General features: G+C 35.3%; 2 protein-coding genes across 3 annotated transcripts; one reads left to right on the top strand and one right to left on the bottom strand.

Moving 5' to 3' along the window:
• Nucleotides 1-4,688: 4,688 nt before the first annotated feature.
• On the bottom strand, nucleotides 4,689-9,183 carry ndufc2 (NADH:ubiquinone oxidoreductase subunit C2). 2 transcript variants are annotated; one of them, XM_016283210.1, is made up of 3 exons: nucleotides 8,923-9,182; nucleotides 8,327-8,470; nucleotides 4,689-4,708 (listed from the first exon to the last, which is right to left on the bottom strand). In XM_016283210.1, the coding sequence occupies exons 1-3, from the start codon at nucleotides 9,059-9,061 to the stop codon at nucleotides 4,704-4,706; spliced, it is 288 nt and encodes a 95-aa protein (XP_016138696.1). In that variant the 5' UTR covers nucleotides 9,062-9,182; the 3' UTR covers nucleotides 4,689-4,703. The 2 variants fall into 2 exon arrangements, with proteins under 2 accessions (XP_016138696.1, XP_016138695.1); XM_016283209.1 differs by lacking the exon at nucleotides 4,689-4,708 and adding an exon at nucleotides 8,046-8,209 and having other exon boundaries at nucleotides 8,923-9,183.
• On the top strand, nucleotides 4,839-5,445 carry thrsp (thyroid hormone responsive). Its single transcript, XM_016283208.1, has one exon. It carries the CDS (start codon nucleotides 4,917-4,919, stop codon nucleotides 5,331-5,333), a length of 417 nt encoding a protein of 138 aa, XP_016138694.1. The 5' UTR covers nucleotides 4,839-4,916; the 3' UTR covers nucleotides 5,334-5,445.
• Nucleotides 9,184-9,730: the final 547 nt, after the last annotated feature.

Consider the following 9,730-nt stretch of genomic DNA (forward strand, 5'->3'; position numbering starts at 1 on the left):
TATATATATATATATATATATATATATATATATATTAAAAAAAAAAACAAAAAAAAAACTCAGCGCTCAATAAACATTAAATTACCCCCCCCAAATTACTTTTATGTATAAAACTTTAAATTATTTTCATGAGTAATACATGATGTGTAAGTACAATTTTAAAAAGTGTCATTGACAGTGAAGTGCAAATCACCCGATTTAATCGTTAATGTTATTTATTATTTTTATGATTTTGAATTTTTTTTTAAAAGAGATAAATATGTTAAAACACTGGTGGTCTCAAGCACAGTGTTTAAAAAGCAAAGGACGGAGCTAACTAATTACATCAATAACAGACTGCCATCTTGTGGCAAGTATGATCATTACTTTGCCTCAAAAGGCAGTCTTAAAGGAATAATTCGCACAAAAGTTCAATTTGTCATAATCGATCCATTTATTCAAAGATTATATAACATGTTTCATAATGTCACTAATTAAATGTGTCCACTAACAATATCCAACAGTGTACGCTTATACATACACACACACACAGGTTTGTTTTTATGGTTTATGCACTGTAAAATCCAATAGTTTACCTTACTTAGATTTAGTTAGTTATCTTTACTTAGTTGCTATACTTACTAGGTTTTATTAAGTTACAGCTACTTTCAAGGCAAATAAAACAATTTACTTACTGTTTTGAGTGACACTTACTTCAAATATTCAAGTAGCCACAAAGGAACCAATGACATTAATAAAGCAGTGAGAGGCAGCAGTGCACTAATATGTTGCTAATGTACAACATAACAACAGCAGAAGAAGAAAAGAAAACGAGTCTTAATAGACTTTTCACTCATTTCCTCCATGTCTGCAATTATCTTTCAGTAGTTGCATTCACTCGTTTCCCAAAGTCATCTTGAATGTTGAATTCTCAATACAACTGAAATATTTGAAAGAACATCACATAAGCTAACTTCATAAATTGATGTTGATTTTCCTAAAATGTGTTTTTTTTAACTCCCCATGATAGTGATTAGCAGTCCCTTTGGTTGGGCACTTTGAACTTGGTTTACCTTACTATAATTATCTTCCTGTTAATGTAGTAATGCATTATGAAGTCAGAGTTATTTGATTTCAAAGGAAGAAAAGTAATATTTAGGTTGCTTTTAGAAAGTGACCTATATTCTAATTAAAGGATTAGTGCATTAGTGCATTAATTGTGTGTTCATTAATAAACTTTATCAAAATTTATTTTTTTGTAAAGACCCTGAGATGCATTTCTTTGGGTTTATATAATTCTTAAATCCTGTGTGGTAACATGCTAAAGTCACACACAGACTTAAACATTCAGCACGTGAACCACAACAATGGTAACAATTCAATTTAATTTATTACTTGTAACAATAGCCATTTTATTTGCTCTTTTTGTTGTGCTGCTACTGACACAAGACAGCAAATAAAATTGTCAAATAAAATCAACAACTATAAAACAAAGCAACTGCATAATTTATTCATACCGCTTATTGCTCTTTTATTTATTTTGATTGCTTCCATTGTCCTCATTTGTAAGTCGCTTTGGATCAAATGACTAAATGTAATGTAATGTAATGAAAATTCCCACCACAGTGTCATCTCCACCACATCAGATCATGTATCATGTATAACAGCATTCTATGATGGAAATGATGGTGACTGAACATTTGCACATTTTGGAATATAAATGTCTTGCTAATTTCACAGCTGGCATTTTATATATTCTAAATACACAAAATATAATATTTTCACATTTTTGAACAAATCGAAGCTTGGAAGTGATGCATAAAAAGTGATGATGTCTTCTTGGTAAGCAAATACTCTAACTTTCCCCCAAAAAATTGTTTTTAATTCATATATAATTTTTTTTTATATATATATGTTTTTTATAAACAAAATTCATATCTTTTTCATTAACTGTTCCCTCCTGGTAGAATGACCTGCCCAAATCAATCCGAGCAGCTGAGTCCTTAACCATCTTCAAGAAACGACTAAAAATACATCTGTTCCACCTTTATTTGGCCCTCTAACTCTAGCACTTTCTATTCTATTTTAATTCTACTTTATCTATATTTATCTTCTTTTTTTATTCTTTATTTAAAAAAAACAACAAAAAACAAAAACTAGTTTTCTATTTTTTCTATTCTATCTACTTGTTTTCCTTTGTTTGTGTGTGTGTGTGTGTGTGTGTGTGTGTATAATATATATATATACACATTGCTAGGCTAACCAAGACTTGTCATTTGCACTTACATATTGTAGCTCTTTTGTTAGTTTTGACTGCTTTTATTGTCCTCATTTGTAAGTCGCTTTGGATAAAAGCGTCTGCTAAATGACTAAATGTAAATGTAAATATTAAATACTTTAAATTCACAGCCCCTGGTCATACACCAGAGCAGTTCTAAAATAATATGAATATTATATCAAATATTATACATTATATTGTATTTGGAATTGAACTTTACTCTTTGAAATGAGCTTTAACTTCCAATGCCAGAAGTCTGATTAAAGAGATATCATAACCCCATTTTGCGTTCTTAGAAATTATAAAGTCTGAGGATTTATTTCATCACAGACATTGTGCAAACAGTCTGACTGTTATTTCCAAATATGAGTGATGTTGTACAGTCAGGTTGCATCTGTGAATGTGCAATCGCAGTTCAGAGCCAATCCAAAGAGATCTGACCTTGAATGTCATTGCACTCTAATTGATTAGAAATATACTTTTAGATCATATTTATCTGTCCATGTATATAGCTTTTCAATGCTGTAGAATCCTAGGCAAATAAAGCATGCACATTTAATGCAACATTGGTGCATATAACCTCTTTAGTTAGGCTATCAGATGATACCTTCTTCATGTACGATACAGTTTTGTCACTTGAAGATATCTTGTTTGATTTGAGAAATAAATCCCTTGTGGAAAACAAGTAGAATACACTGTAAAATGTTGTAACCTGCAACTGTTCCCTTAAAAGAGCTATATTTCTACCTGATTTAACCCATACATTTTTGTTGGTATAAGTTAATGTATTGAGGTTGATTCAGTGGTCTTAAATAATATTTTAGACTTGAATTAAACCACAGATACTTTTACAATTAGTACTTATTATGGGAAAAAAACTTAAGTGCAAGCAGAATGTAATATTTTTGGACACTTAATTGCATGCTATTTATAATTAAACTAAGATTAATTTACAATTAACTTAAGTACATCTTTACATGTGTACACTAAAAGTGTACTTCTGAATGTGCTGACAAGCATTAAACTAAAATATACTTGAATGCCATTTCTTCAGAAACTGGTATGTTATGTATTTAAATATATTTATAATTACACATTTGTTTGAATACGGTTGCCATACATTTAAAATATATTACTTTAAAGGTAATATCAAATAACAGTTACAATTTTAATCAAGTATTTTACTTGTGCTTTATTATGTCAAAATCAAAATAAGTGTAGTTCTTTAAAGCATGACAAATAATTATTAAAACATAATCATTTAAAATGTACTGTGATAATTAAAAATGTGACATTACAAAATGCACTTTTTAAAAGAGTCCACTTTTTACTTGAGTGTGTTAAAAACTGTTATAAGCATACACTTTAAGGCTTTTATTTAGTAATATGTTTATATTTTAGTATTATATCCTATTATAGTTTTTAGCTTTTATTTAAAGGGTTAGTTCACCCAAAAATGAAAATTAGGCTGTGTTTTACTCACCCCCAATGCATCCTAGGTGTATATGACTTTCTTCTTTCAGACGAATCCAGTCGGAGTTATATTAAAAATTGTCTTTGATCAAGCTCTATAGGTGCACTCAGTGGGTGTTGCATTGCTTCTGTCCAAAAGACGTGAAATAAAAAGCACCTTTCCATAAAAAAAGTCTCTGTAGCGAATCGATGCGTTTTTGTAAGAAAAATATCCATATTCAAAACGTAATAATCACTTTAATGTAGCTTGCGCCAACAGTTGTACACGGAAGCAGCTCCGGGCGGATGACATATGAGTTCAAAGCTGACCTCATACGTCATTCCCTCGGAACTGCTTCTGTTTACAACAGTGAGCGCAAGCTAGATTCAAGTGATTATTATGTTTTGAATATGGATATTTTTCTTATAAAAATGCATCGATTCGCTACAGGAGGCCTTTGTTCAACCCCCGGAGCCGTGTGAGACACTTTTTTTTATGCATGGGCGCCTTTTATTTCACGTCTTTTGGACTGAAGCAATGCAACACCCGCTGAGTGCAACGATAGAGCTTGAAAGATCAAAGACAATTTTTTATATAACTCCGACTGGATTCATCTGAAAGAAGAAAGTCAAATACACCTAGGATGCATCGGGGGTGAGTAAAACACAGCCTAATTTTCATTTTTGGGTGAACTAACCCTTTACTACTTTTATTTAGTACTTTTTTTTAATGTGATTCTGTCATTTACATTCGTTTTTTAATATTACCATTTAGGTTTGATTTATATTTATTTCAGTTTTAGGCTTATATTATCGGCAAGTACAGTTAAAAAAAAACACTCTTTAGGCGTGAAGTGCACTATGAGTGCACATTTAATACAATTAAGCACATTTCTTTTCTTTTTTTTTCACAAGGGATGGTCTGATGTAAATCACCATTCTGGGGTCAGTGTCCTTCAGTAAACTGCTCGATCTCTGCATGGCAGCCAGAATATCACGCTGTGAAGAAATAAGGAGTGTTTTAGCTAAAGGGGGTGCTTTAACTGAACTCAACCACTAGCTGATCAGGCCACTATGTTGCATAACTGTCCCACACAGCCCCTGTCAGACACGCTATAAAAAGAGCCTCTTTCTTCAGATTTTGCACTGCATCCAGGCCCCGTCTGCTACACCATCTAATCAAGCCTGAAACCCACCTCGAGCAACCATGCAGTCTGCCGATGCCAAGCTCAGCCGAAGCTCCCTGCAGCTGGCCCTGAGGCGCTACAGCACAGCAGTGCACAATATGGAGCAGACCATCCTGCTTCCCAGCCTCCTCAGAGACGTGCCGTACGACAACGATCCAGACTGTGAGGCCGCCGACCACAGCATGGACCTGTATGAGTACTACCTTCTGCTGAAAGCCATCAAGAACACGGTGGAGAGTGGCCTCATCGCACATGACGACGTCAAGGCCAAGAGTCACGCCACCCTGCACAAAGTTCTGGAGCCCCTGCTGGAGGCCGAGCTCGAGGCGCTTTTCCATTTCCATCTGCAAGGCCTGTTCACAGTCATGGCAACGCTCACGAAGAAGTCCCAGAACTTGACGGAGAAATATTTGGACATCGTTGGCATCAGTCGTTAGGATTCAGCACATCTTGTGGAAAAATCCATGCTGGGATAGGCTGTAATTACCTGGAAAGCTGTTTATGTCCTTGTCACTCTCTATGTGACATGCAATAAAAAATATAAAAAATCATTTTGTTTTAGAAATGTATTTAAAATAATTTCTTCTTTAATATTTAAATTAATGTTTTTCGTCCATTACATTTGGCTGCTTGTACTATTAGCTTGCATTCTGTGTAATGATCGAAAGCGAACAATTATAAATCCCTTTGGAAATGTCTACATTTTAAAATAGACAAACGGCTTCCCTTTAAATATTAGGGTTTGCAGTGCAAGTTATGTGATTTGTTTTTTAATGGAACACAATTTTGTAAATTACATACACAAGATAACCGAAATGCTTAGACTTTCACTTGATGCAATTGTACATAATGTGCATATCATATATTGTAAACGGAATTCACAAAATGTCAGTCAAAATTACCAGAACATGTGCTTGTGAAATCATCAAGATGTAACCAATTTAAGCCAATAATAAAAGGCAACTGTTGTAATATTGCCAAATTACTGAACGTACACTAGTGCTATATTTGAGATTTTATTAATATCTTTTGAATTGGCGTTTATTCTTATATTTTTAGTTAACATTTGAATTTTGTTTGCTTTTGTCATTTTAACATTACTCTTTAAATTAAGTTTTTATTTCAGTTTATTTTAGAATTTTAGTGCTTCATCTTAAACTTATTTCAGTTAGCTGCCGAAGTAACATATCTGGTTTTAATTTTTCTTTTTAGTTATCTATAATTTATTTTATTTCAGCTTTATTTCAATTAACAAAAATGTTTTTTTAACAGTTTTTGTTAACGATAATAACCCTGACGTACACAGACACACTATACATGAAGTCCCGTAATAATATTACGTGCTCCTTTCACTGGAATAATTCAGTTTTTAAATATGAATTTATGTCAAACCAGAAGTAGATGGAATCTTCCAAAGTAAACCAAGAGCAACTGAATCTGTTGCAAAAGTCCTGCGATTGCACATTATTGCATGAGACAAGTTATCGGTACAATATCCATGCCAAAGTCTAGCTGAAATCATTTGTGACATGAAAACACAGCCTCAAATGCCATGCTGTTCAGTGCTGTCACAATTATTTGTACGGTCATTTCAGAGATTCTAAGGACCTTGTTTATGCATGTCTTTGCAACATGCTTCCTGACAACATGCCAAACACACTTTAAAGGACATTAAAATGCATAATCAGTATCCTACATACGCATATGTACAAGACTGAACTTAAATTGTGAAAATAAAAGTACTGTCATTCTAAACCATATATATCTTCCATTGAATACAAATGAGACATTTTGAAGAGTTTCTTGCATTTTTTTTAGGGTGGGTAATATAAAATTAATATAATTATTATCAGCAGTTCTGATGCTGCGTTCAAGTCCTCCTGGGACGTTCGTACTAAAGAGTTGACAAGTCGTAATTACGACGTCAGGTGCGTTCAAGTCCGTTTAGTCGGCACAAGATGGCGGTGTACCTTCTTTTAATAAATTACAAGAAAATACAACAGGGTCTGCATTTTTTTTACATGGATTTCATTAACTAGCTGTGTAACAAGAACATGACCAATTTAAGTTTATAGGACAACTAAACTATCAATTTAAACAAAAATTTACCGTCAACTACAGACGTTGCATCCATCGATTCCGCCATGTTTCTCATTGACATGCCTCCAACTCGGAAACTTGGGGCTTAAAGAAAATTTCAAGTTTCCCAATCATAATAACGACTTTGTGGGGGTGTTCATGTGCGTTCAACTCGTAAATACAATCTATCCAACATGACTTGAACACACCATTAATCCTAATCCTCGCGACACCCCCGCTCTGCATATTTTGCATGTCTTTCACATCTGATTTAGATAACCAGCTCGTTACGAGCTCCATGAATGAACTGTGTTCCGATTGACATGTTCCCAACATAGTGTTCACTGTTCTCTGCTCCCTGCACACAGGGGTCATATGATGCGATTTCAAGTTTTCCTTTCTCTTTGGAGTGTTACAAGCTGATTGTGCATAGATGAGATCCCTGAAGTTGCAAAGACTAAAGTCTCAAAACCAAAGAGATATTCTTTATCAAAGTTAAGACTGCCACGCCCCCCTAAAACGGCTCGTTCTAACACGCCCCCACATATCTACCTCACTATGTGGAAATATTTGCATAATGCCGCCCAAATGTTCACGCAAAGAAAGAAGGCGTGGTTTCAGTAACCGCAGTTAGTGTTGAAGCAGCCATGTCAGGGAGACGCTGTGTGTTTCTAGGCAAAAGCAAAAGCACTTTATTTGGCCTTCCGAAAGTAGATGCATTTAGGAATCTTTAAGATTACTTACAACAGAACAGCAATGCATTTTATGGATGACCGTTTCGTGAACCTAGGAGAGGAGGCAATTCTGACTTTGCTATGACAATCTGGCGCTTCTGAATCAGCTTCTATTTTGTTATTAGTTTAAGTATTTGCTATTGACTGTTCAAATGCGGCGTTTGTGCATCGTGTGTGTGTGTGTGCGCGAGCGAGCGAGCGAGAGAGAACGGTGTGTGTGTGTGTGTGTGCGAGCGCATGACCCCTTTAATGTGGTAATGTAATCTGGTAATGTAAAAACTAATTATGCATTGGACAAAAAATATTTTAAAAATCATATTTTTTTCAGACATTTTAATGACATTGAGGACACAACTTAATAAATCAATATAAGAGTGTTTATGACGGTAAAGTCTGTTCAACCAGATTTGCAACAATAGTCTTCACATTCCTTGTGGCAAGTACATCCTTTCAACGAATTGGATGAAAAGGCTCCACGATTTCAGCAAATGTCTTCAGTGCTGGTTAGAGGAAGTGAAATAAAATAGTTGAAAGATTGAAAGTATTGTGTCAACAACATACACAATCATTTTAATATAAAGAAAACCTCAAGACACTGGATTTCCATGTGCTGTTACCTTTCTCTGGAAATTCCTCAGGATGCAGCCGGATGTACTCACTCATGTCCCGGTCCAATGTGGCATATTTATAATTCTCAAACTTTGTGAGATGATAGCCAATGAACCATCCAACAGTTATGAACAGCGCTTGGCGGTGAACACCTGTTTGAAAAACAAAACATGTCTGCATAATCCAATTATGCTTGCTGATTTTTACTGGTGAGGGGCATTACATTTGTTGATGTTTTTTGAAAAAATGGTATGACATCTGCATGAATTTTTCGTGACATTTTGTCAGTTAGATACATAGCGCTATATGCTAGTGATATGCAGTCACTAGCAATATTATTAGCTTAAGTGATAAGGAGTGCAATAGCAATTCCACTGCTCTCGATAATAAAATGTAGCAATCATGTAAATATCAAGAATGTGGTATTCATTCAGCACCATATATATATGTTGCCACCACAGTTGATTTGTGTAAGGGTTGTTGTAAGTAACGTTAAACTCAACGAGGAACGCATTATTTCGTTGTTATTATGAAATTAAACGACAATGTGTTGATGTTAGAGATTGAGTTTATTATAAATGCATTGGTGTAGCTGTGTTCTCACCGGCTTTGAGCGCAGGCCTGCGGTTTAAACTGTTGTGCAGCATCGCGGTCGCCCAGCCGCACAGCCCGAACCACACCGAGTTTCTGTTGACGATCCCCGGAGGAGGCAAAACTCTCGCCTCGTCAGGCAGAAGCCCCATTGTGACAAATATCAGGCTCGTCTAAAGTCAGAACCCCTTTGACGCTCAACTTTCCATGTCACCTCCTAGAGGAAATCAAGGGCAATGTTTAGGCGGAAATGAAAACCGGTCCGGGGAGAAACACATGGCGGATTTACAAGTGTTCCGGAGAGAGCATCTGCTCGATCTAAATGTGAAAATCGCTTCTAAGACCCACTTCAAGCTTATCTGCCCCTACTGTGGCTAGGTCAGCAATTCCTGCTTGGCTTTTCCCAATGCCTTTGATTGATATCCAGTTGCATAAAGAAAAACATAACAATGAAACAAGTGTATTAGAAAGTTCAGCTGTACAGAAATATATAGATCTTACATATTATAGTGTAGTTCAAACATACACTGATGGTTCAAAGGATCCAGACTCTGGGAAAACAGCTGTAGCAGTATATATTCCCCTATTCAAAATTAAAATGTCAAAAAGAACTTCAGATCATATTTCTGTATTTACTGCAGAACTAATAGCAATCTTACTAGCACTTCAGTGGATAGAAGAAATTCAAGCAACTAAGGCAGTGATAGTGGGGAAGTCGTGGCCTAATGGTTGGAGAGTCGTACTCGTAACCCAAAGGTTGCGAGTTTGAGTCTCAGGTCCGGCAGGGATTGTAGGTGGGGGGAGTGAATGTACAGTGCCCT

This window comes from Sinocyclocheilus grahami, unplaced genomic scaffold, assembly GCF_001515645.1.
Source record: "Sinocyclocheilus grahami isolate Dianchi unplaced genomic scaffold, SAMN03320097.WGS_v1.1 scaffold171.1, whole genome shotgun sequence".
Lineage (NCBI taxonomy): Eukaryota > Metazoa > Chordata > Actinopteri > Cypriniformes > Cyprinidae > Sinocyclocheilus > Sinocyclocheilus grahami.

What these genes read in the sequence shown, in the direction of transcription:
- ndufc2 (XM_016283209.1), bottom strand. Translation starts at nt 9,061, where the DNA reads ATGGGGCTTCTGCCTGACGAGGCGAGAGTTTTGCCTCCTCCGGGGATC. An exon ending in CAGGCCTGCGCTCAAAGCCG is followed by an intron (nt 8,471 to 8,922) that starts GTGAGAACACAG and finishes TTTTTCAAACAG; the next exon opens with GTGTTCACCGCCAAGCGCTG. An exon ending in TGAGGAATTTCCAGAGAAAG is followed by an intron (nt 8,210 to 8,326) that starts GTAACAGCACAT and finishes TCCTCTAACCAG; the next exon opens with CACTGAAGACATTTGCTGAA.
- thrsp (XM_016283208.1), top strand. Translation starts at nt 4,917, where the DNA reads ATGCAGTCTGCCGATGCCAAGCTCAGCCGAAGCTCCCTGCAGCTGGCC.